Source organism: Anomaloglossus baeobatrachus, chromosome 3, assembly GCF_048569485.1.
Source record: "Anomaloglossus baeobatrachus isolate aAnoBae1 chromosome 3, aAnoBae1.hap1, whole genome shotgun sequence".
NCBI classification, from domain to species: Eukaryota; Metazoa; Chordata; class Amphibia; order Anura; family Aromobatidae; genus Anomaloglossus; species Anomaloglossus baeobatrachus.
Genome location: NC_134355.1, coordinates 11,110,582 through 11,138,142, shown reverse-complemented (window position 1 = coordinate 11,138,142; position 27,561 = coordinate 11,110,582). Strand labels below are relative to the sequence as shown.

Here is a 27,561-nt window from a genome sequence, read left to right as displayed (position 1 = left end):
AGAGAAACCATCTGTATTACGGCAGTGGGTGTGACCGCGCTCCTCAGACAATGAGGCGTCAGAGAAAACATCTGTGTTACGGCAGTGGGTGTGACCGCGCTCCTCAGACAATGAGGCGTCAGAGAAAACATTGTGTTACGGCAGTGGGTGTGACCGCGCTCCTCAGACAATGAGGCATCAGAGAAACCATCTGTATTACGGCAGTGGGTGTGACCGCGCTCCTCAGACAACGAGGCATCAGAGAAACCATCTGTATGACGGCAGTGGGTGTGACCGCGCTCCTCAGACAATGAGGCGTCAGAGAAAACATCTGTGTTACGGCAGTGGGTGTGACCGCGCTCCTCAGACAATGAGGCGTCAGAGAAACCATCTGTATTACGGCAGTGGGTGTGACCGCGCTCCTCAGACAATGAGGCGTCAGAGAAACCATCTGTATTACGGCAGTGGGTGTGACCGCGCTCCTCAGACAATGAGGCATCAGAGAAACCATCTGTATTACGGCAGTGGGTGTGACCGCGCTCCTCAGACAACGAGGCATCAGAGAAACCATCTGTATTACGGCAGTGGGTGTGACCGCGCTCCTCAGACAATGAGGCGTCAGAGAAAACATCTGTGTTACGGCAGTGGGTGTGACCGCGCTCCTCAGACAATGAGGCGTCAGAGAAAACATCTGTGTTACGGCAGTGGGTGTGACCGCGCTCCTCAGACAATGAGGTGTCAGAGAAAACATCTGTGTTACGGCAGTGGGTGTGACCGCGCTCCTCAGACAATGAGGTGTCAGAGAAAACATCTGTATTACAGCAGAGGGTGTGACCGCGCTCCTCAGACAATGAGGCGTCAGAGAAACCATCTGTATTACGGCAGTGGGTGTGACCGCGCTCCTCAGACAATGAGGCATCAGAGAAACCATCTGTATTACGGCAGTGGGTGTGACCGCGCTCCTCAGACAACGAGGCATCAGAGAAACCATCTGTATTACGGCAGTGGGTGTGACCGCGCTCCTCAGACAATGAGGCGTCAGAGAAAACATCTGTGTTACGGCAGTGGGTGTGACCGCGCTCCTCAGACAATGAGGTGTCAGAGAAAACATCTGTGTTACGGCAGTGGGTGTGACCGCGCTCCTCAGACAATGAGACGTCAGAGAAACCATCTGTGTTACGGCAGTGGGTGTGACCGCGCTCCTCAGACAATGAGGTGTCAGAGAAAACATCTGTGTTACGGCAGTGGGTGTGACCGCGCTCCTCAGACAATGAGGTGTCAGAGAAAACATCTGTATTACGGCAGTGGGTGTGACCGCGCTCCTCAGACAATGAGGTGTCAGAGAAAACATCTGTGTTACGGCAGTGGGTGTGACCACGCTCCTCAGACAATGAGGCGTCAGAGAAAACATCTGTATTACGGCAGTGGGTGTGACCGCGCTCCTCAGACAATGAGGCATCAGAGAAACCATCTGTATTACGGCAGTGGGTGTGACCGCGCTCCTCAGACAATGAGGTGTCAGAGAAAACATCTGTGTTACGGCAGTGGGTGTGACCGCGCTCCTCAGACAACGAGGCGTCAGAGAAAACATCTGTATTACGGCAGTGGGTGTGACCGCGCTCCTCAGACAATGAGGTGTCAGAGAAAACATCTGTGTTACGGCAGTGGGTGTGACCGCGCTCCTCAGACAACGAGGCGTCAGAGAAAACATCTGTGTTACGGCAGTGGCTGTGACCGCGCTCCTCAGACAATGAGGTGTCAGAGAAAACATCTGTGTTACGGCAGTGGGTGTGACCGCGCTCCTCAGACAACGAGGCGTCAGAGAAAACATCTGTATTACGGCAGTGGGTGTGACCGCGCTCCTCAGACAATGAGGTGTCAGAGAAAACATCTGTGTTACGGCAGTGGGTGTGACCGCGCTCCTCAGACAACGAGGCGTCAGAGAAAACATCTGTGTTACGGCAGTGGGTGTGACCGCGCTCCTCAGACAATGAGGCGGGGTTTTAATTGACCTTTTCACACTTTTGATTAAATCTGCCCAGAATTTAAAGAGAGAAGTGGAAATCTATGACATGGCCGACCTGCTGAAAATTGCTTGGAAAGAAAAGGCCCAGATATCGCAAATCGCACTGTATTCATGTAGTTATTGGCGACTTATACACACACATATTATGTTAGGATATTGCCAATGTTTACAAGAAAAAAAAAACACATTTGTGATGGAAAGATCCTTTTAACGTCTAAAACCGTGTTCCCAACTCGAGTCCTCAAGGCCCATAACCATGCATGGTTTCAGGATTTCCTAAGCAATGCATGCGCATATGGTGGAATCATCACCTCTGCAATAGTAAGGAGGTCCTGAGGTCCCTGTTTTTGGGGCCTCAGGACTGGAGTTGGGGAACACTGGTCTAAAGGACTCATTCAGTGTCAGTCTTTCGGCGGAGCTTCCTATTCCTGTGACTCCTATGTGTACAGGAGGAATAACACTATTCCTGGAAATCATAGGACTTGTGTCTGCAGTTATTACCAGATTTCCCCTATTCGGGCTCTATGTCTAATTGTCAGTTGTCTTCCGGCTAGTGGATGGAGAAAAGCTACTCTGATGTCTCCAATACACAGCACACACAGACGTGAGGGACGCCCGCCAAACTGAGCTGTGCAGCTGTGACTCCAGCACTGGGGTGAGACAAACACTAGAAAACAAACGCAGCGTCACTGAGCACATTATACATCACCACTGAGCAGTGCAGCTGTGACTCCAGCACTGGGGTGAGATAAACACTAGAAAGCAAAGCAGCATCACTGAGGACATTATACATCACCACTGAGCTGCACAGCTGTGACTCCAGCACTGGGGTGAGACAAACACTAGAAAACAAAAGCAGCATCACTGAGGACATTATACATCACCACTGAGCAGTGCAGCTGTGACTCCAGCACTGGGGTGAGATAAACACTAGAAAGCAAAGCAGCATCACTGAGGACATTATACATCACCACTGAGCAGTGCAGCTGTGACTCCAGCACTGGGGTGAGACAAACACTAGAAAACAAAAGCAGCGTCACTGAGGACATTATACATCACCACTGAGCTGTGCAGCTGTGACTCCAGCACTGGGGTGAGACAAACACTAGAAAGCAAAGCAGCATCACTGAGGACATTATACATCACAACTGAGCTGTGCAGCTGTGACTCCAGCACTGGGGTGAGATAAACAATAGAAAACAAACGCAGCGTCACTGAGGACATTATACATCACCACTGAGCTGTGCAGCTGTGACTCCAGCACTGGGGTGAGACAAACACTAGAAAACAAAAGCAGCATCACTGAGGATAATATATATCACCACTGAGCTGTGCAGCTGTGACTCCAGCACTGGGGTGAGACAAACACTAGAAAACAAAAGCAGCGTCACTGAAGATAATATATATCACCACTGAGCTGTGCAGCTGTGACTCCAGCACTGGGGTGAGATAAACACTAGAAAACAAAAGCATCATCACTGAGGACATTATACATCACCACTGAGCTGTGCAGCTGTGACTCCAGCACTGGGGTGAGATAAACACTAGAAAACAAAAGCATCATCACTGAGGACATCATACATCACTACTGAGCTGTGCAGCTGTGACTCCAGCACTGGGGTGAGATAAACACTAGAAAACAAAAGCATCATCTCTGAGGACATTATACATCACCACTGAGCTGTGTAGCTGTGACTCCACCACTGGGGTGAGACAAACAATAGAAAACAAAAGCATCATCACTGAGGACATTATACATCACCACTGAGCTGTGCAGCTGTGACTCCAGCACTGGGGTGAGATAAACACTAAAAATCAAAAGCATCATCACTGAGGACATTATACATCACCACTGAGCTGTGCAGCTGTGACTCCAGCACTGGGGTGAGATAAACACTAGAAAACAAAAGCATCATCACTGAGGACATTATACATCACCACTGAGCTGTGCTGCTGTGACTCCACCACTGGGGTGAGATAAACACTAAAAATCAAAAGCATCATCACTGAGGACATTATACATCACCACTGAGCTGTGCAGCTGTGACTCCAGCACTGGGGTGAGATAAACACTAGAAAACAAAAGCATCATCACTGAGGACATTATACATCACCACTGAGCTGTGCAGCTGTGACTCCACCACTGGGGTGAGATAAACACTAAAAATCAAAAGCATCATCTCTGAGGACATTATACATCACCACTGAGCTGTGCAGCTGTGACTCCAGCACTGGGGTGAGAGAAACACTAAAAATCAAAAGCAGCATCACTAAGGACATTATACATCACCACTGAGCTGTGCAGCTGTGACTCCAGCACTGGGGTAAGATAAACACTAGAAAACAAAAGCATCACTAAGGATAATATACATCACCACTGAGCTGCACAGCTGTGACTCCAGCACTGGGGTGAGATAAACACTGGAAAATAAAACCAGCATTACTGAGGACATTATACATCACTACTGAGCTGTGCAGCTGTGACTCCAGCACTGGGGTGAGATAAACACTGCAAAATAAAACCAGCATTACTGAGGACATTATACATCACCACTGAGCAGTGCAGCTGTGACTCCAGCACTGGGGTGAGATAAACAATAGAAAACAAAAGCAGCATCACTGAGGTCATTATACATTACTACTGAGCTGTGCTGCTGTGACTCCAGCACTGGGGTGAGATAAACACTAAAAATCAAAAGCAGCATCACTGAGGACATTATACATCACCACTGAGCTCTGCAGCTGTGACTCCAGCACTGGGGTGAGATAAACACTGCAAAATAAAACCAGCATTACTGAGGACATTATACATCACCACTGAGCTGTGCAGCTGTGACTCCACCACTGGGGTGAGATAAACACTAAAAATCAAAAGCATCATCTCTGAGGACATTATACATCACCACTGAGCTGTGCAGCTGTGACTCCAGCACTGGGGTGAGATAAACACTAGAAAACAAAAGCATCACTCAGGTTAATATACATCACCACTGAGCTGTGCAGCTGTGACTCCAGCACTGGGGTGAGATAAACACTGGAAAATAAAACCAGCATCACTGAGGTCATTATACAGCACCACTGAGCTGTGCAGCTGTGACTCCAGCACTGGGGTGAGATAAACACTAGAAAGCAAAAGCAGCATCACTGAGGACATTATACATCACCACTGAGCTCTGCAGCTGTGACTCCAGCATTGGGGTGAGATAAACACTAGAAAACAAAAGCATCACTAAGGATAATATACATCACCACTGAGCTGTGCAGCTGTGACTCCAGCACTGGGGTGAGATAAACAATAGAAAACAAAAGCAGCATCACTGAGGACATTATACATCACCACTGAGCTGTGCTGCTGTGACTCCACCACTGGGGTGAGATAAACACTAAAAATCAAAAGCATCATCACTGAGGACATTATACATCACCACTGAGCTGTGCAGCTGTGACTCCAGCACTGGGGTGAGATAAACACTAGAAAACAAAAGCATCACTAAGGATAATATACATCACCACTGAGCTGTGCAGCTGTGACTCCAGCACTGGGGTGAGAGAAACACTAAAAATCAAAAGCAGCATCACTAAGGACATTATACATCACCACTGAGCTGTGCAGCTGTGACTCCAGCACTGGGGTGAGATAAACACTAGAAAACAAAAGCATCACTAAGGATAATATACATCACCACTGAGCTGTGCAGCTGTGACTCCAGCACTGGGGTGAGATAAACACTAGAAAACAAAAGCATCATCACTGAGGACATTATACATCACCACTGAGCTGTGCAGCTGTGACTCCACCACTGGGGTGAGATAAACACTAAAAATCAAAAGCATCATCTCTGAGGACATTATACATCACCACTGAGCTGTGCAGCTGTGACTCCAGCACTGGGGTGAGATAAACACTAGAAAACAAAGCATCATCACTGAGGACATTATACATCACCACTGAGCTGTGCAGCTGTGACTCCAGCACTGGGGTGAGATAAACACTAGAAAACAAAAGCAGCATCACTAAGGACATTATACATCACCACTGAGCTGTGCAGCTGTGACTCCAGCACTGGGGTGAGAGAAACACTAAAAATCAAAAGCATCATCACTAAGGACATTATACATCACCACTGAGCTGTGCAGCTGTGACTCCAGCACTGGGGTGAGATAAACACTAGAAAACAAAAGCATCACTAAGGATAATATACATCACCACTGAGCTGCGCAGCTGTGACTCCAGCACTGGGGTGAGATAAACACTGGAAAATAAAAACAGCATCACTGAGGACATTATACATCACTACTGAGCTGTGCAGCTGTGACTCCAGCACTGGGGTGAGATAAACACTGGAAAGAAGGGAATTTTGTTACTTACCGTAAATTCCTTTTCTTCTAGCTCCAATTGGGAGACCCAGACGATTGGGTGTATAGCTACTGCCTCCGGAGGCCACACAAAGTATTACACTAAAAAGTGTAAGGCCCCTCCCCTTCTGCGTATACACCCCCCGTGGGATCACGGGCTGCTTCAGTTTTAGTGCAAAAGCAAGAAGGAGGAAAGCCAATAACTGGTTAAACAAATTCAATCCGAAGGAACATCGGAGAACTGAAACCATTCAACATGAACAACATGTGTACCCGAACAACCAAAAATCCCGAAGGAACAGGGGCGGGTGCTGGGTCTCCCAATAGGAGCTAGAAGAAAAGGAATTTACGGTAAGTAACAAAATTCCCTTCTTCTTCGGCGCTCCATTGGGAGACCCAGACGATTGGGACGTCCAAAAGCAGTCCCTGGGTGGGTAAATTAATACCTCAAGTTTGGACTGTAAAAAACAGCCCTACCCTACATGGAGGCAACCGCCGCCTGCAGGACACTTCTACTTAGGCTGGCATCCGCCTAAGCGTAGGCCTGCACCTGATAACGCTTGGTGGAGGCGTGCAGACTCGCTCAGGTAGCCGCCTGGCACACCTGCTGAGCCGTAGCCTGGTGTCGTAATGCCCAGGACGCACCCACGGCTCTGGTAGAATGGGCCTTCAGCCCTGATGGAACCGGAAGCCCAGCAGAACGGTAGGCTTCAAGGATTGGTTCCTTGATCCATCGAGCCAGGGTGGATTTGGAAGCCTGCGATCCTTTGCGCTTACCAGCGACAAGGACAAAGAGCGCATCCGAGCGGCGCAAGGGCGCCGTGCGGGAAATGTAGATTCTGAGTGCTCTTCACCAGATCCAACAATGGAAATCCATTTCATATCGATGAACTGGATGAGGACAAAAGGAAGGTAAGGAGATATCGTGATTGTAATGAAAAGGGGATACCACCTTAGGGAGAAACTCCGGAATCGGGCGCAGCACTACCTTGTCTTGGTGAAGCACCAGGAAGGGAGCTTTGGATGACCGCGCTGCTAGCTCGGACACTCTCCGAAGAGACGTGACCGCTACCAGAAAGGCCACTTTCTGTGAAATTGGAGAAGTGAAAACATCCCTCAGAGGCCCGCAGGGCGGCTTCTGGAGAGCAATTAGTACCCTGTTCAGATCCCATGGGTCTAACGGCCTCAGTACGGAGGGACAATGTGACAAACCCCCTGCAGGGACGTGCGTACCTGAGGAGGTCGTGCTAGGCGCTTCTGAAAGAATACAGACAGCGCTGGGACTCGTCCATTAAGGGAGCCGAGCAACAAACCTGTTTCCCAACCAGATTGCAGGAAGGAGAGAAAAGTAGGCAATGCAAATGGCCAGGGAGACACTCCCTGAGCAGAGCCCTAAGGTAAGAATATCTTCCACGTCCAGTGGTAGATCTTGGCAGACGTCGGCTTCCTAGCCTGTCACATGGTGGCAATGACGTCATGAGATAATCCTGAAGACGCTAGGATCCAGGACTCAATGGCCACCCAGTCAGGTTCAGGGCCGTAGGATTCAGATAGAAAACGGCCCTTGGGACAGTAAGTTTGGCCGGTCTGGTAGTGCCCACGGCTGGCCGACTGTGAGATGCCACAGATCCGGGTACCACGCCCTCCTCTGCCAGTCTGGGGCGACGAGGATGGCGCGGCGGCAATCGGAGCTGATCTTGCGTAGCACTCTGGGCAACAGTGCCAGAGGGGGAACACATAGGGTCGCTGGAACTGCGACCCATCCTGAACTAAGGCGCCTGCCGCCAGAGCTCGTTGATCGTAAGACCACACCATGAAACTCGTGACCTTGGTGTTGTGCCTAGACGCCAATAGGTCGACGTCCGGCCTCCCCCGAAGGCCCCAGATTTCCTGAAACCCGTCCGGGTGCAGAGACCATTCCCCTGCGTCCATACCCTGGCGACTGAGGAAGTCTGCTTCCCAGTTTTCTACGCCCGGGATGTGAACTGCGGATATGGTGTATGCTCTGTCTTCCACCCACATCAGAGTCCGCCGGACTTCTTGGGAGGCTTGCCAACTGCGTATTCTGCCTTGGTGGTTGATGTATGCTACCGCTGTGGAGTTGTCCGACTGAATTCGGATCTGTTTGCATTCCAGCCGCTGCTGGAAGGCTTGCAGGGCAAGAGAACGTTGATCTGAAGGGTGGACTCCTGCTGAGTCCACGTACCCTGAGCCCTGTGGTGGAGAAAGACTATTCTCCACCCTGACAGACTCACGTCTGTCGTGACCACCGTCCAGGATGGGGGTAGGAAGGACCTTCCTTTTGACAATGAGGTGGGAAGAAGTCACCACTGAAGAGAGTCCTTGACCGTCTGAGAAAGGGAGACGTTACTGTCTAGGGACGTCGACTTCCCATCGCTTTGGCGGAGAATGTCCCATTGAAGTGGACGCAGATGAAACTGCGCGAAAGGGACTGCCTCCATTGCTGCTACCATCTTCGCTAGGAAGTGCATGAGGCGTCTTAAGGGGTGTGAGTGGCCTTGAAGGAGAGACTGCACCCCCGTCTGTAGTGAACGCTGTTTGTCCAGCGGAAGCTTCACTATCGCTGAGAGAGTATAGAACTCTATGCCAAGATATGTCAGTGATTGGGTCGGTGTCAGATTTAACTTTGAAAAGGTGATGATCCACCCGAAACTCTGGAGAGTCTCCAGCGCAACGTTCAGGCTGCGTTGGCATGCCTCTTGGCGTTGACAAGTAGATCGTACAAGTAAGGGATCACAGAGTGACCCTGAGAGTGCAGGACTGCTACCACTGCAGCCATGACCTTGGTGAAAACCCGTGGGGCTGTCGCCAGACCTAAGGGCAGGTCTACGAACTGAAGATGCTCGTTTTCTATAACGAATCGCAGCAAACGCTGGTGCTCTGGAGCAATCGGCACGTGGAGATAAGCATTCTGATGTCTCTTGATGCTAGGAAATCTCCTTGAGACCTTGAGGCAATGACGGAGCGGAGGGATTCCATCCGGAACCGCCTGGTTTTCACGTGCTTTTTGAGCAGTTTTAGGTCTAGAACGGAACGGAAGAGCCGGCCTTTTTTGGCACCACAACCAGATTGGAGTAAAAACCGTGATCTTGTTCCTGAATAGGAACAGGGATTATCACTACTTCTGCCTGCAGAAGAGCATCGGCTCGGTCGAGAGGTGGGGAAGTTCTGAAGAATCGAGCCGGAGGACGAGAACAAAACTCTATCCTGTACACGTGAGACAAAATGTGTCTCACCCACCGGTCTTTGACCTGTGGCAGCTAAATGCCGCCAAGCGGGAGAGTCTGCCACCGACCGCGGATGCGGAGAGAGAGAGCTGAAAGTCATGAGGAAACCGCCTTGGTAGCGGTTCCTCCGGCTGCCTTCTTTGGGCGTGATTGAGCCCGCCAGGAATCTGAGCCCCTATGAGCCTTTTGAGTCCTTATGGACGAGGAAAACTGGGACCTGCCCGAGCCTGGAAAGGACCGAAACCTCGACTGTCCTTTCCTCTGTTGGGTTTTGTTTGATCTGGGCTGGTGTAAGGAAGAATCCTTACCCTTGGACTGTTTAATGATTTCATCCAATCGCTCACCAAACAGTCTGACACCAGATAATGGCAAACTGGTTAAACACTTTTTGGAAGCAGAATCTGCCTTCCATTCCCTTAACCACAAGGCTCTGCGTAAAAACCACGGAGTTGGCGGACGCCACTGACGTACGGCTCGTAGAGTCCAGGACAGCATTAATAGCGTAAGTCGCAATGCAAACATATGCGAGGTTAAGGACGCCATCTGCGGCACAGATGTACGTGTGACGGTGTCCACCTGCGCAAGACCAGCTGAAATAGCTTGGAGCGCCCATACGGCTGCGAATGCCGGAGCAAACGACACGCCGATAGCTTCATAGACAGATTTCAACCAGAGGTCCATCTGTCTGTCAATGGCATCTTTAAGTGAAGTCCCATCTTCCAATGCAACTATGGAGGATGGCGCGGCGGAGAAAAACTTGTCTGGATAAGCGTAGCGTTTCTGGACTGCTCCTCTGAGTCAGAGAGGCCCAAAGAGTACTGAATGTACGCTTGGGATACCTGAAATGGAATTTCTCCTGCTGAAGCTGCCTCCTCCACTGGAGGGGCTGAGGGAGAAATATCCACCAGTGTATTGATGGGCGCTATGAGATCATTCACCATGGCGTCCCATTAGGAGCATCCAGAATGAAAGCGGTCTCAGGATCAGAAACCTGACCAGCTACCTCATCATACAGAGAATCCTCTCGCTGAGACCCTGACCAGTGTGTGAAGTCGAGGGTCTCTCCCAGCGAGCTCGCTTAGGCTGTCTGGGACTGTCGTCCGTGTCAGAGCCTTCAGTCTGGGATATATGGGACCCCCTTGGAGCACGGATTAGTTCCAACTGAGGGAGACCGGGGAGCCTTGATTCAACAATGCCCTTGGTCTGAGTCACCGCCCTGGACTGCAAAGTTGCCAGCATTTTGTTCATAGTCCAAGACATTTTATCAGCAAAAAAACTGCAAACTCTGTCCTCTGGACAGTTTCACAGGTGGCCCTCTCTGGGCCACCACTAGCAGAGACTCTACCCATTAGGGGTTAGTGGAACCTGCCGGTAAAACAGCCTCACGTGCGGTACAGACAGCAGAGAAAGCCTGTGCCTTGGCCCCCTTGCTCTATGCTGACGACATGCTGTTGTCTCCTCAGAGCTATCTAGGGGTATATCGGCAAGAAGCGACCGTACAGCCACAAGTCTCAGCCGCGCCGCAGCCTCCAGCGCGGCAGTTTACCACAGATAAACTCACTCAGCTAAGCTGCAGTGAGTATAGTCCAAGCGCGCAGCGCTGTTGTCCTCGGCGCACTAACACGCCCAGCAATGCTGGCGTGTGTCTGTGTATGGTCTTGCAAATATAAGTACAAGGATAAAGTACACAAAAAAAAACACTGTGGCAATAGTGGGGTCAGCACCGAGGTGCTGCTTACCGCCCGCATAAGCGGGTAAGTGGTCGCCAGAATCCCTTTGCTGGGTCTCCCAGAGCCTGTGTCCGTTCTCCAGCTTAGATTGCCTGCAGGAATGGCTGCCGGCGTCCTGTGAAGAGGGGCGGGCCGTGGGCGTGCCCCAGACAAGAGCGGGAAACTGGCGTCCCCCTGTGCCCAGTGAGAGGGCTGGAGTATGTAAATAAGACTCCAGCCCTCGGCGCTGATCATTGTACAGCGTCTCGCCCCTTCCCTGACTGACAGGGCTGGGGGCGGGAACGAAACGTAACTAGGCCGCAAAAGCCGGGGACTAGATTTATAAGCGCTGCCGTCGTAAAAGCGCGGCAGCGCGAAAGTCCCCGGCGCACTACAAGTCTCAGCCGCGCCGCAGCTCCAGCAGCGGCTGGCGCGGTAGTTCCCGACACATAAACTCACTCAGCTAAGCTGCAGTGAGTAAGCCCAAGCGCGCAGCGCTACTGTCCCCGGCGCACTGACACACCCAGCAACGCTGGAGTGTGTTTGTGCATAGACTGTACGGGGACACAGAGTACCTTAACGGTGCAGGGCCTGTCCCTGACGATACTCCGCTCCATTCCAGCAGGATCTCCGGGTCTGTGGATGGAGCCCGGCCTCAGAGCCTGGAGGCCGGTAAGATCCCACTTCACCAGAGCCCTTCAGGGGGATGGGGAAGGAAAACAGCATGTGGGCTCCAGCCTCCGTACCCGCAATGGGTACCTCAACCTTAACAAACACCCGACAAAAGTGGGGTGAGAAGGGAGCATGCTGGGGGCCCTAGTATGGGCCCTCTTTTCTTCCATCCGACATAGTCAGCAGCTGCTGCTGACTAAAACAGTGGAGCTATGCGTGGATGTCTGACCTCCTTCGCACAAAGCATAAAACTGAAGCAGCCCGTGATCCCACGGGGGGTGTATACGCAGAAGGGGAGGGGCCTTACACTTTTTAGTGTAATACTTTGTGTGGCCTCCGGAGGCAGTAGCTATACACCCAATCGTCTGGGTCTCCCAATGGAGCGCCGAAGAAATAAAACCAGCATCACTGAGGTCATTATACAGCACCACTGAGCTGTGCAGCTGTGACTCCAGCACTGGGGTGAGATAAACACTAGAAAGCAAAAGCAGCATCACTGAGGACATTATTCATCACCACTGAGCTCTGCAGCTGTGACTCCAGCACTGGGGTGAGATAAACACTGCAAAATAAAACCAGCATTACTGAGGACATGATACATCACCACTGAGCAGTGCAGCTGTGACTCCAGCACTGGGGTGAGATAAACAATAGAAAACAAAAGCAGCATCACTGAGGTCATTATACATCACTACTGAGCTGTGCTGCTGTGACTCCAGCACTGGGGTGAGATAAACACTGCAAAATAAAACCAGCATCACTGAGGTCATTATACATCACCTCTGAGCAGTGCAGCTGTGACTCCAGCACTGGGGTGAGATAAACACTAGGAAACAAGAGCATCACTGAGGACATTATACATCACCACTGAGCTGTGCAGCTGTGACTCCAGCATTGGGGTGAGAGAAACACTAGAAAACAAAAGCATCATCACTGAGGACATTATACATCACCACTGAGCAGTGCAGCTGTGACTCCAGCACTGGGGTGAGATAAACAATAGAAAACAAAAGCAGCATCACTGAGGTCATTATACATCACTACTGAGCTGTGCTGCTGTGACTCCAGCACTGGGGTGAGATAAACACTAAAAATCAAAAGCAGCATCAGACATTATAATTTATTTTTTGCAGAATAACCAGTGATTTTTATTGGCATGTCTTGGGTACATACGTTTTGCTCATGTTATTCTGTATTGGGAAGGCAGGATAAATAACAAAAAAAAAAATAAAAATCACAGTTGGGATTTCTACACTGCTAGTGCAACCAGTCACTGTAAGGAGGACGACCTGCCTTTTTACTGTAGGCCATTGATGTCGCCCCATGGTTGCAAGTGCACCATAACATTTGAGATGGCCTTTTTGGATTTGTGAAACCATTGAACTTTCCCTGATGAACCCCTAATTAAATATATAGGGGGGAACCGCGTCGGGATACGTTTGGCACTATTTATCTAATCTTGGTGGCGGGAGTTTTTTCCTGGCAACTGGTGGGTTGTAGGGATAGAACAGGGAGAGGTGACGAGAAGCGGGGGTACCCAAAACATTATGGTGCACCTCTGCTGGTGGGTGATAGGGAGGGACAGCACCCCCCTATAACAGATAGTGCAACTACCATAACCCTAGAACGTGCAACCATAGAAATCTACAATAGAAAATAAGGAACCTAGCACGAGGCCCCAGGTATGTGTTCTAGGGGTTAAACATCGACTACTGTAGTTGGTTTATCAACCTTTAAGTAAGATCCCATCACTCATCTCACTCATCGTCTCCACCCTGTCGTCGTGCACTCACCCCACTTGACCGGTCTGTACCGAGTGGACATTTGAGCGGCTAAATAGCTTTTTATAATTACTATTTTAATATTGAATATTTAATGAATCTTTTTTTTTGGAGTTTCTTCCTTTTGGTCTTTTGCTTTATTACTCCAACAATTCATTAGTTTGGTTTATAATAGGGTAAATAACAACAAAACAATTCTGGCATTTTTTTTCTACGGTCTTCAACACGCAGGTTCAGTAACATGGATCATTTCATAATAATGGTCATTGTGAATGTGGCAAAATGTGCGAAAAAGAAAAAAGTCTAGAACAGCCTGTAAAACACCTATTACTACGCACTATAACGCTATGTGCCCACGCTGCGGAAAAGCCGCGGATTTTCCAGAAATCTGCAGCACAGCTACTCCCCAGCCATTTCTATGGCATTTGGGAAATGCTGTGCCCACGCTGCGGATTTTTCCGCAGCGGAAATCGTGCAGATTTTCGTGCGGAAAAATCTGCAGCATGTCAATTATTGTTGCGGATTTCTCCGCAGGGTCCCATATACTTACCTGCCTTGATAGAGACCCGAGTCACTTTCTCCGTCCGGTGTAGCGGCAGCAGCGCGGTGGATCCAGCCAGGTACAGGAAGGAAGAGGTGGGCGGGGCCTGCACGAGCTCCGGTCATGTGACAGCCGGAGCTAGTTCAGGCCTGCCCACCTCCAGCACAGTGAACCAGACGCTGCCTGACAGTGACCCGGCTGCTGGAAAGCGAGGTGCTGCATGACGGAGGTAAGTATGAGCACCCCGATCACTGCAGCACTTGTTCTGCATTGAGGATGCAATGCCGAAACCATGGTACTGTATCCTGAATGCAGAATGCCCGCACCATATCCGCACGACATTCCGCTGTATATCCGCAGCATTGAAACGAAGGGAATTTTGTTTACTTACCGTAAATTCCTTTTCTTCTAGCTCCTATTGGGAGACCCAGACAATTGGGGTGTATAGCTTCTGCCTCCGGAGGCCACACAAAGTATTACACTTTAAAAAGTGTAACCCCTCCCCTCTGCCTATACACCCTCCCGTGCATCACGGGCTCCTCAGTTTTGGTGCAAGAGCAGGAAGGAGGAAACTTATAAATTGGTCTAAGGTAAATTCAATCCGAAGGATGTTCGGAGAACTGAAACCATGAACCAAAGAACAATTCAACATGAACAACATGTGTACACAAAAGAACAACAGCCCGAAGGGCACAGGGGCGGGTGCTGGGTCTCCCAATTGGAGCTAGAAGAAAAGGAATTTACGGTAAGTAAACAAAATTCCCTTCTTCTTTGTCGCTCCATTGGGAGACCCAGACAATTGGGACGTCCAAAAGCAGTCCCTGGGTGGGTAAAAGAATACCTCGATAAAAAGAGCCGAAAAACGGCCCCCTCTTACAGGTGGGCGACCGCCGCCTGAAGGACTCGCCTACCTAGGCTGGCATCTGCCGAAGCATAGGCATGCACCTGATAGTGTTTCGTGAAAGTGTGCAGACTAGACCAGGTAGCCGCCTGACACACCTCCTGAGCCGTAGCCTGGTGCCGCAATGCCCAGGACGCACCCACGGCTCTGGTAGAACGGGCCTTCAGCCCTGAAGGAATCGGAAGCCCAGAAGAACGGTAGGCTTCAAGAATCGGTTCCTTGATCCACCGAGCCAAGGTTGACTTGGAAGCCTGCGACCCCTTACGCTGGCCAGCGACAAGGACAAAGAGCGCATCCGAACGGCGCAGGGGCGCCGTGCGAGAAATGTAGAGCCGGAGTGCTCTCACCAGATCTAACAAGTGCAAATCCTTTTCACATTGGTGAACTGGATGATGGCAAAATGAAGGTAAGGTGATATCCTGATTGAGATGAAAAGGAGATACCACCTTAGGGAGAAATTCCGGGACCGGACGCAGAACCACCTTATCCTGGTGAAACACCAGGAAGGGGGCTTTGCATGACAGCGCTGCTAGCTCAGACACTCTCCGAAGTGATGTGACTGCCACTAGGAAGGCCACCTTCTGCGAAAGGCGTGATAGAGAGATATCCCGCATCGGCTCGAAAGGTGGTTTCTGAAGAGCCGTTAGCACCCTGTTAAGATCCCAGGGTTCCAGCGGACGCTTGTAAGGTGGGACTATGTGGCAAACTCCCTGCAGGAACGTGCGGACCTGCGGAAGCCTGGCTAGACGCTTTTGAAAAAACACGGAAAGCGCCGATACTTGTCCCTTGAGAGATAACCCTGAGGACGCTAGGAGCCAGGACTCAATGGCCACACAGTCAGGTTGAGGGCCGCAGAATTCAGATGGAAAAATGGCCCTTGAGACAGCAAGTCTGGTCGGTCTGGGAGTGCCCACGGTTGACCCACCGTGAGGTGCCACAGATCCGGGTACCACGACCTCCTCGGCCAGTCTGGAGCGACGAGGATGGCGCGGCGGCAGTCGGACCTGATCTTGCGCAACACTCTGGGCAGCATTGCCAGAGGAGGAAATACATAAGGCAGTCGAAACTGCGACCAATCCTGAACTAATGCGTCCGCCGCCAGAGCTCTGTGATCTTGAGACCGTGCCATGAATGCCGGGACTTTGTTGTTGTGCCGAGACGCCATGAGGTCGACGTCCGGCGTTACCCAGCGGCAACAGATCTCTTGAAACACGTCCGGGTGAAGAGACCATTCCCCTGCGTCCATGCCCTGGCGACTGAGAAAGTCTGCTTCCCAGTTTTCTACGCCCGGGATGTGAACTGCGGAGAAGGTGGAGGCTGTGGCTTCCGCCCACAGCAGAATCCGCCGAACTTCTTGGAAGGCCTGACGACTGCGTGTGCCGCCCTGGTGGTTGATGTACGCGACCGCCGTGGCGTTGTCCGACTGTATGCGGATCTGTCTGCCCTCCAGCCACCGATGGAACGCCTTTAGGGCTAGATACACTGCCCTTATCTCCAGAACATTGATCTGAAGGGAGGACTCTGTCGGAGTCCAGGTTCCCTGAGCCCTGTGGTGGAGGAAGACCGCTCCCCACCCTGACAGACTCGCGTCCGTCGTGACCACAGCCCAGGATGGGGGCAGGAATGATTTTCCCTTCGACAAAGAAGTGGGAAGAAGCCACCACTGAAGAGAGGTTTTGGCTGCCAGTGAAAGAGACGTTCCTGTCTAGGGACGTCGACCTCCTGTCCCATTTGCGGAGAATGTCCCATTGAAGTGGACGCAGATGAAACTGCGCAAAGGGAACTGCCTCCATTGCTGCCACCATCTTCCCTAGGAAGTGCATGAGGCGCCTCAAGGGGTGTGACTGGGTCCGAAGGAGAGAGTGCACCCCTGTCTGCAGCGAACGCTGTTTGTCCAGCGGAAGTTTCACTATCGCTGAGAGAGTATGAAACTCCATCCCGAGGTAAGTCAGTGATTGGGTCGGTGTCAATTTTGACTTTGGGAAATTGATGATCCACCCGAACCTCTGGAGAGTCTCCAGAGCAATGGTCAGGCTGTATTGACATGCCACCCGGGAGGGTGCCTTGACTAGGAGATCGTCTAAGTAAGGGATCACCGAGTGGCCCTGAGAGTGTAGGACCGCCACCACGGATGCCATGACCTTGGTGAAGACCCGTGGGGCTGTCGCCAGGCCGAAAGGCAGTGCCACAAACTGAAGGTGTTCGTCCCCGATGGCGAAACGCAGGAAGCGTTGATGCTCTGGTGCAATCGGCACATGGAGATAAGCATCCCTGATGTCGATTGAGGCTAGGAAGTCTCCTTGGGACATCGAGGCGATGACAGAACGGAGAGATTCCATCCGGAACCGTCTGGTTCTCACGTGTCTGTTGAGCAGTTTGAGGTCCAGAACGGGGCGGAATGATCCGTCCTTTTTTGGCACCACGAACAAGTTGGAGTAAAAACCGCGACCACGTTCTTGAATGGGAACGGGAATCACAACTCCTTCTGCCTTCAGAGTGTTCACCGCCTGAAAAAGTGCATCGGCTCGCTCGGGGGGCGGAGATGTTCTGAAGAAACGAGTCGGAGGACGAGAGCTGAGCTCTATCCTGTAACCGTGCGACAGAATGTCTCTCACCCATCGGTCTTGGACATGTGGCCACCAGGCGTCGCAAAAGCGGGAGAGCCTGCCACCGACCGAGGATGCGGTTTGGGGAGGCCGAAAGTCATGAGGAGGCCGCCTTGGAGGCGGTTCCTCCGGCGGTCTTTGGAGGACGTGACTTAGACCGCCATGCAGAAGAGTTCCTCTGGCCCTTCTCTGACCTGTTGGGCGTGGAGGATTGGGACCTGGCTGAGGGCCGAAAGGACCGAAACCTCGATTGAATTTTTCGTTGCTGAGGTCTGTTTGGTTTGGACTTGGGTAAGGACGAGTCCTTTCCCTTGGATTGTTTAATAATTTCATCCAATTGCTCGCCAAACAAACGGTCGCCAGAAAATGGCAAACCGGTTAAGAACTTCTTGGAAGCAGAGTCTGCCTTCCATTCGCGTAGCCACATGGCCCTGCGGACTGCCACCGAATTGGCGGATGCTACCGCTGTACGGCTCGCTGAGTCCAGGACGGCGTTCATGGCGTAGGACGAAAAGGCCGATGCCTGAGAAGTCAAAGACACAACTTGCGGAGCAGAGGTACGTGTGACTGCATTAATCTCAGACAGACAAGCTGAGATAGCTTGGAGTGCCCACACGGCTGCAAAGGCCGGAGCAAAAGACGCGCCTATGGCTTCATAGATGGATTTCATCAGGAGCTCTATCTGCCTGTCAGTGGCATCCTTGAGCGCTGAACCATCTGCCACTGGAACTATGGATCTAGCCGCCAGTCTAGAGACTGGAGGATCCACCTTGGGACACTGAGCCCAACCCTTAACTACGTCAGAGGGGAAGGGGTAACGTGTGTCAGTAAGGCGCTTAGTAAAGCGCTTGTCCGGAAATGCTCTGTGCTTCTGGACAGCATCTCTGAAGTTAGAGTGATCGAAAAACGCACTCCGTGTACGTTTGGGAAACCTAAACTGGTGTTTCTCCTGCTGTGAAGCTGACTCCTCAACAGGTGGAGTTGGAGGAGGAAGTTCTAGCACCTGGTTAATGGACGCTATAAGGTCATTTACTATGGCGTCCCCTTCAGGTGTATCAAGATTGAGAGCAACGTCAGGATCAGAGCCCTGAGCTGCGACCTCCGCCTCATCCTCCAGAGAGTCCTCATGCTGAGACCCCGAACAGCGTGATGAAGCCGGGGAAGGTTCCCAGCGAGCCCGCTTAGCCGGTCTGGGACTGCGGTCCGTGTCGGAGTCCTCCCCGTGGGACCTAGGTGTCACCCCAGGAGCACTCTGCTGCACCGACCGAGAGGGGCCTGGGGGCGATGAACTCACAGTGCCCGGGGCCTGTGTGACCGATCTGGACTGCAAGGCTTCTAGTATCTTAGCAGACCATTTGTCCATAGACCGAGCCATGGATTGTGAAAGCGACTCAGAGTTTCTCAGCCAAAACTGCAAACTCTTTCCCTGCCACCTGGACAGGGGAAGCCGGCGGTTCTACCTGAGCCGAGGGTCCCACCAGTGCCCGAGGCTCCGGCTGAGTGAGTGCCACAGGGGCCGAGCATTGCACACAGTGAGGGTAGGTGGAACCTGCAGGTAACATAGCCGCACAAGAGGTACAGGTTGCAAAATAAGCCTGTGCCTTGGCACCCTTGCTCTTTGCGGACGACATGCTGTAGTCTCCTCTGAGAGTGATCACTGAGGGTATATAGCCAAAAGCAAAACAATGCGGCCGAACAGTGAAAATGTATACAAATATATATATATATATATATATATATATATATATATATATATATATATATATATATATATATATATATATATATATATACACTTCGGCACCCAAGGGGGGCCAGCACCGGGTAACCGGTGTGGCTTACCGACCGCCCAAAGCGGTTGTGTGTCCACCAGATTCCCTGCCTGGGCCTCCCAGAGCTGTAGAGCTCGTTCTGAAATCCTCTACCGGCAGAAGTGATTGTAAATATGGCTGCCAGAGCTCTCAGGGGAGGAGGGAGCCGTGGGCGTGACTAATAAAGTGCGGGAATCTGGTGCCCCACAGTGCTCAGTGAGGGGGGAGGAGAACACCTAAGTATGCTCCAGCCCTCACTGCCGACGTCCAGTTGACCGTCCCGCCCTTACCCCTGACTGGCAGGCCCGGGGGCGGGAGTTATGGTACTAGGCCGCAGAAGCCGGGGACTAAATTTAATAACGTGGCCGGCAAACAGGCGCGGTCGGCGCGGTAGTCCCGGTCGTCACAAAAAAACAGCAGCCGCTGCAGCGTCTGTAACACAGACGCTCCATGCACCGTCCCCAAGGGGACACAGAGTACCTTATAGATGCAGGGCCTGTCCCTGATGATACTCAGTCTCCTGTCCGTCAGATTCCCCCAGGGGCTGCGGAGGGAGCCCGGTCCCAGTGAATGGTGACCGGTTAGGATCCCACTTCTCCCAGAGCCTCTAAGGGATGGGGAAAGAAAAACGGCATGTGGCTCCAGCCTTTGTACCTGCAATGGGTACCTCAACCTTAACAGCACCGCCGACTTAGTGGGGTGAGAAGGGAGCATGCCGGGGGCCCTGTTGGGGCCCTCTTTTCTTCCATCCGATACAATCAGCAGCTGCTGCTGACTAAAATGGGAGCTTGAGTGAATGTGTGCCTCCTTCAACACAAAGCATAAAACTGAGGAGCCCGTGATGCACGGGAGGGTGTATAGGCAGAGGGGAGGGGTTACACTTTTTAAAGTGTAATACTTTGTGTGGCCTCCGGAGGCAGAAGCTATACACCCAATTGTCTGGGTCTCCCAATGGAGCGACAAAGAAAGAGAAAGTTCTGTTGCGGATTTCTGGGAGCACCTGTGGAATATCCTGCGGATATATCCTAGCCTAAGGAATCCACATTATAAATAAGAGACTATATGTGCCCGTGTGTAATGTCTTCTGAGACTGTAACATTAGCAGGACAGGCCACCTCCTTGGATCCAGGGCTCCGGATTACCTGTGAGGACTCCCCCCAGGAGGGCTTACAGCAGGGCTTGTCGGGGTCCAGGACCACTGGATCCAGCCTCTTTTGTAGCAGCAGGAGGCAGCAGTCCAGGACTCTCATCAGCAGGTGTGGCGGCTTTATTAGTTTTCGAAGTGTGGCAATATCTGCAGGTTTGATGATCTAAAAATAACAAAACAGAAAATCAAAGTCATATAACTTAGAATGGTAAAGAGCGAGGACGGCCGGAGATTTGGAGTCAGATTGTATGGAGTTACGCGGAGCTCACATGTCCTGTAATCATCTATTAGAACGGATCCTGCACAGATCCATTGGCAAAATCATTTCTGCCGGATCTATTTTTTTTACATTGAAGTCTATGGAACATGGATCCATTACCAGATTGTCATTTATTTTCCATTTGAAATGGATCCAGTAAAAATAAAACGGATCCATTAACAAACACAAGAAAAGTGGAAGATAAATGCAGCCATTCTCCATAGACTCACATGTTAAATAAATGGCTCCGGAACATATCAGTTATTCAACAACAGACAAAAAAAAGTTGTTTCTAGAACTTTTTCCCAATAGATCTCTGCAGGATCCATTCTATCGGATAATTACTGGACATGTGAAGTCAGGCTTAATTGGTCATCAGGGTTTTGCTACCTCATCTGAAAGCAGTATGATGTCGGCAAAGAGACCTTGAATCCTATAATGTATCACTTAGATTACTGGGTGCAGCGGTTCTGACACAATCAAGAGTTTTTAGATGTAGCATAAAGCAGAGCTCAGATGGCTGCCCTGCCCACACCAGGCTCTATGTACATTGTCTACAGACAGTGAGCTGCTAATCACAGCAGGGGGTGGAGTCTGACAACATGGCAGGAGCCAGCTAGTTAGAGCAATGATAATCACCTGGTGATAAAGCTTTCAGTTTAAGGGGCATCTGTCATAGGTATTTGCTACCTCATTTGAGAGCAGCGTGATATAACTAAAGAGATTCTGAATCCAACGATGTATCACTTAGATTACAGGGTGCAGCCATTTCGATATAATCAGAGGTGGTAGATTTAGCAAAGCAGTAGAGCTGGATGCAGTCCCCACTACACCGGGCTCTCTATAGAGATTGTACATTGATAGTGAGGTGTCAATCACAGCAGGGGGGAAGCCAGACTCCTGTGCATGTGCCAGCTACACCTAGCAATGATAATCACCAAGGGATAAAGCCTTTAGTTAATGTAAACAACAGCATGACATCTGATAAAAGAGGCATAGTTGATTTTTGTTTTTTAACCCCTACAGCATGATGTCCTCAGATTACATAGCACAAATCTGCTGACAGATTCTCTTTAGTAGACCACCATCAGCACCACACTGCAAGGGAACCTGCCAGCTGTTTCCTGCCCAGACCACCATCACCACCACACAGCAAGGGAACTTGCCAGCAGTGTCCTGCCCAGACCACCATCACCACCACACAGCAGGGGAACCTGCCAGCTGTGTCGTGCCCAGACCACCATCACCACCACACAGCAAGAGAACCTGCCAGTTGTGTCCTACCCATACCACAATCAGCACCACACAGCAAGGGAACCTGCCAGCTGTTTCCTGCCCAGACCACCATCACCACCACACAAGAGAACCTGCCACTTGTGTTTTGCCCGGATCACCATCACCACCACACAGCAAAAGAACCTGCCAGTTGTGTTCTGCCTGAACCACCATCAACATCACACAGCAAGGGAGCCTTTTATCTGTGTCTTGCCTAGATCACCATCACACAGCAAGAGAGCAAGAGAGCCTGTTATCTGTGTCCTGCCCCAACCACCAACACAACACAGCTGCTTAGTTAACATTTATTTTATCACAAAGCATAAAAACCTTATGCTTTTCTAAATGTACAGTAATATTGTATTCATTAGTCGCAGTGTGATGACAAGCAGCGTGTGTGCATCGTATTCATGCACCTGCATATTCATTTTATACTAACGGTTTGTGGGGCCTATTTTGTTTTTTACTGTCAAAATCCTATGTTAATGAAGGGATACTAGATCCTAGGAGGTTGTCAATCTCTGATGAAACAGTCGCATAAGATGTTGTGGCATGAGCTGATAAGCATAATGCAATAGACACCTTCCTTTGCCTCTAGGACAGCACACCACACAATTATTTGATGATCTATCCAGGGCACAATAGCAACTTTTTCCTGTTGAGTAAATGATTACAGAATCCTATGGTTCTGACCCCATTTGGCCACTAGATGGCAGTCTCATCAGCTGGTTTGGCCCTGCACTGTCTGTACCGGTGCTCTCACATTTAGTGCTGCGTCTGCCTCCTCCACAGCGGGTCCTGCAGCCTCTAGTTTACTTTCTACCGTCTGTTTCTCGCTTTCCATCTCCTCCATAATTTTCAGCGCTTTGTCTTTCACCAGCTGCACTTCATTCATCACTTTAGCTTTTGCCTGCGCAGCTAACGTTAATTCTGCCAGCACCTGCAGGTTCACAGAAGAGTACAAAAAGATCAAATCAAATCTTTATTTTTATATAGCGCTAACATATTCCGCAGCACTTTACATACATCAGTAACACTGTCCCCATTGGGGCTCACAATCTAAAGTCCCAATCTGTATGTCTTTGGAGTGTGGGAGGAAACCGGAGAACCGAGAGGAAACCCACGCAGACACGGGGAGAACATACAAACTGCTTGCAGATGGTGTCCTTGGTGGGATTTGAACCCTGGACCCCAGCGATGCAAGACTGCAGTGCTAACAACTGAGCCACCATGCAGTGCTAACCACTGAGCCACCATGGCGCCCAAAATATGGAAACACATGATATGAGGAGGAAAACAACACATGACTTCTTATTGAAGAGTTAATCCAGGCTTTAGTGGAGGAGACAGGGATAACTTCATCCAGCTTGGACGCCTGCAGAACAGCTGAGCTGCGCGGTCACAGCTGTGTGAATGGACAGGCCGGGCTGTATCTACACCTCCTGCATGGAGAAATTCTGACTCAACCATAAAGGTTTATTCCCATATGCACCTTTTTAAGTCACATGAAAAAAAAAAATCATATCTTGTCTGGATATTCTGAAATGTCCCTACTCTCATCTGCGGCAGTACTTACCTTGTCAGAATTCAGAGACGCCAAGGAAAACGCTTTCTTCTTCACTACAAGCTCCTTAAAATAGTTTCCCACAGATTCATTGGCTTCCACTAACTTAAAGAGCCCTGAGAAAAAAAGAAGGAACATAAGACCTGCAGCCATGGAGGTGAACGAGTACCTGCAGCCATGGAGGTGAACGAGTACCTGCAGCCATCGAGGTGAACGAGTACCTGCAGCCATCGAGCTGAACGAGTACCTGCAGCCATCGAGCTGAACGAGTACCTGCAGCCATGGAGGTGAACGAGTACCTGCAGCCATGGAGGTGAACGAGTACCTGCAGCCATCGAGCTGAACGAGTACCTGCAGCCATCGAGGTGAACGAGTACCTGCAGCCATCGAGGTGAACGAGTACCTGCAGCCATCGAGGTGAACGAGTACCTGCAGCCATCGAGGTGAACGAGTACCTGCAGCCATCGAGGTGAACGAGTACCTGCAGCCATGGAGGTGAACAAGTACCTGCAGCCATCGAGCTGAACGAGTACCTGCAGCCATCGAGGTGAACAAGTACCTGCAGCCATCGAGGTGAACGAGTACCTGCAGCCATCGAGGTGAACGAGTACCTGCAGCCATCGAGGTGAACAAGTACCTGCAGCCATCGAGGTGAACGAGTACCTGCAGCCATCGAGGTGAACGAGTACCTGCAGCCATCGAGGTGAACGAGTACCTGCAGCCATCGAGGTGAACAAGTACCTGCAGCCATCGAGGTGAACGAGTACCTGCAGCCATCGAGGTGAACAAGTACCTGCAGCCATCGAGCTGAACGAGTACCTGCAGCCATCGAGGTGAACGAGTACCTGCAGTCATGGAGGTGAACGAGTACCTGCAGCCATCGAGCTGAACGAGTACCTGCAGCCATCGAGGTGAACGAGTACCTGCAGCCATCGAGCTGAACGAGTACCTGCAGTCATCGAGGTGAACGAGTACCTGCAGCCATCGAGGTGAACGAGTACCTGCAGCCATCGAGCTGAACGAGTACCTGCAGCCATGAGCTGAACGAGTACCTGCAGCCATCGAGCTGAACGAGTACCTGCAGCCATCAAGCTGAACGAGTACCTGCAGCCATCGAGGTGAACGAGTACCTGCAGCCATCGAGCTGAACGAGTACCTGCAGCCATCGAGCTGAACGAGTACCTGCAGCCATCGAGCTGAACGAGTACCTGCAGCCATCGAGCTGAACGAGTACCTGCAGCCATGGAGGTGAACGAGTACCTGCAGCCATCGAGGTGAACGAGTACCTGCAGCCATCGAGGTGAATGAGTACCTGCAGCCATGGAGGTGAACGAGTACCTGCAGCCATCGAGGTGAACAAGTACCTGTAGCCATCGAGCTGAACGAGTACCTGCAGCCATGGAGGTGAACGAGTACCTGCAGCCATCGAGCTGAACGAGTACCTGCAGCCATCAAGCTGAACGAGTACCTGCAGCCATCGAGCTGAACGAGTACCTGCAGCCATCGAGCTGAACGAGTACCTGCAGCCATCGAGCTGAACGAGTACCTGCAGCCATCGAGGTGAACGAGTACCTGCAGCCATCGAGCTGAACGAGTACCTGCAGCCATCGAGGTAAACAAGTACCTGCAGCCATCGAGGTGAACGAGTACCTGCAGTCATGGAGGTGAACGAGTACCTGCAGCCATCGAGCTGAACGAGTACCTGCAGCCATCGAGGTGAACGAGTACCTGCAGCCATCGAGCTGAACGAGTACCTGCAGTCATCGAGGTGAACGAGTACCTGCAGCCATCGAGGTGAACGAGTACCTGCAGCCATCGAGCTGAACGAGTACCTGCAGCCATGAGCTGAACGAGTACCTGCAGCCATCGAGCTGAACGAGTACCTGCAGCCATCAAGCTGAACGAGTACCTGCAGCCATCGAGGTGAACGAGTACCTGCAGCCATCGAGCTGAACGAGTACCTGCAGCCATCGAGCTGAACGAGTACCTGCAGCCATCGAGCTGAACGAGTACCTGCAGCCATCGAGGTGAACAAGTACCTGCAGCCATCGAGGTGAACAAGTACCTACAGCCATCGAGCTGAACGAGTACCTGCAGCCATGGAGGTGAACGAGTACCTGCAGCCATGGAGGTGAACGAGTACCTGCAGCCAAGGAGGTGAACGAGTACCTGCAGCCATCGAGGTGAAAGATTACCTGCAGCCATCGAGGTGAACGAGTACCTGCAGCAGCTCACCAGCCCAGACACCGACAGCTCCAGCAAATGTCACTGCTTCATTGTATGAGAAATCAGGTTCTGGTTAACACATTTTTTGTATCGGTTCTTCACGGCTTTTCAGGAGCTCTGCTTGTAGTCACTGAATGGCAACCTTCATTGTTATAAACCTCTATCTTGGTCCGGTCAGACACATGGAGATGACGGATCACAGCCGCACGTGTATCCATCCCATGTAAGCAGCGAAAGTTGCCACTCACTGACTGCAAGCAGAGATCCTACTGATACCGACAGGGTGTGATAAAACACACAAAATATGTAAAGATTGTACTGTGTCTCATAATTACCAGCTAACATCTTGTTGCAGCATTTTACACAATAAAAAACGGGAAAAAAAAAAATGGGAAAAAGGCAACAAAAACGTAGATTTTTTGGGTAGATTTACTCTGCGACGTGAGCCGGTGCTACGTTTTACTTCGTACCTTGTTTTAGTCACTGCACTTTTTTTGAGACACATTTTTCTACAGACTCGACAAGGCGGTGCAGCATTTGTGAGTGGTAGAAAGAAGGGAATTTTGTTACTTACCGTAAATTCCTTTTCTTCTAGCTCCAATTGGGAGACCCAGACGATTGGGTGTATAGCTACTGCCTCCGGAGGCCACACAAAGTATTACACTAAAAAGTGTAAGGCCCCTCCCCTTCTGCATATACACCCCCCGTGGGATCACGGGCTGCTTCAGTTTTAGTGCAAAAGCAAGAAGGAGGAAAGCCAATAACTGGTTAAACAATTCAATCCGAAGGAACCTCGGGGAACTGAAACCATTCAACATGAACAACATGTGTACCCGAACAACCAAAAATCCCGAAGGAACAGGGGCGGGTGCTGGGTCTCCCAATTGGAGCTAGACGGTAAGTAACAAAATTCCCTTCTTCTTCGGCGCTCCATTGGGAGACCCAGACGATTGGGATGTCCAAAAGCAGTCCCTGGGTGGGTAAATTAATACCTCAAGTTTGGACTGTAAAAACAGCCCTTCCCTACATGGAGGCAACCGCCGCCTGCAGGACTCTTCTACTTAGGCTGGCATCCGCCTAAGCGTAGGCATGCACCTGATAACGCTTGGTGAAGGTGTGCAGACTCGCCCAGGTAGCCGCCTGGCACACCTGCTGAGCCGTAGCCTGGTGCCGTAATGCCCAGGACGCACCCACGGCTCTGGTAGAATGGGCCTTCAGCCCTGATGGAACCGGAAGCCCAGCAGAACGGTAGGCTTCAAGAATTGGTTCCTTGATCCATCGAGCCAGGGTGGATTTGTAAGCCTGCGACCCTTTGCGCTGACCAGCGACAAGTACAAAGAGTGCATCCGAGCGGCGCAGAGGCGCCGTGCGGGAAAAGTAGATTCTGAGCGCTCTCATCAGATCCAACAAATGCAAATCCAATTCATATCGATGAACTGGATGAGGACAAAAGGAAGGTA

The 27,561-nt window shown here is 50.9% G+C and overlaps 1 protein-coding gene across 1 annotated transcript in view; it reads right to left on the bottom strand.

Annotated features, from left to right (window-relative positions):
- Nucleotides 1-27,561, bottom strand: part of DNAH8 (dynein axonemal heavy chain 8) — a 593,387-nt gene that overhangs the window by 118,180 nt on the left and 447,646 nt on the right. The window contains exons 65-67 of the mRNA XM_075338922.1: nucleotides 23,888-23,991; nucleotides 23,075-23,251; nucleotides 20,773-20,940 (exon numbers count right to left, since the gene is read on the bottom strand). Coding sequence (XP_075195037.1) covers nucleotides 20,773-20,940; nucleotides 23,075-23,251; nucleotides 23,888-23,991 — 449 coding nt within the window. The remainder of the gene's footprint in view (nucleotides 1-20,772; nucleotides 20,941-23,074; nucleotides 23,252-23,887; nucleotides 23,992-27,561) is intronic.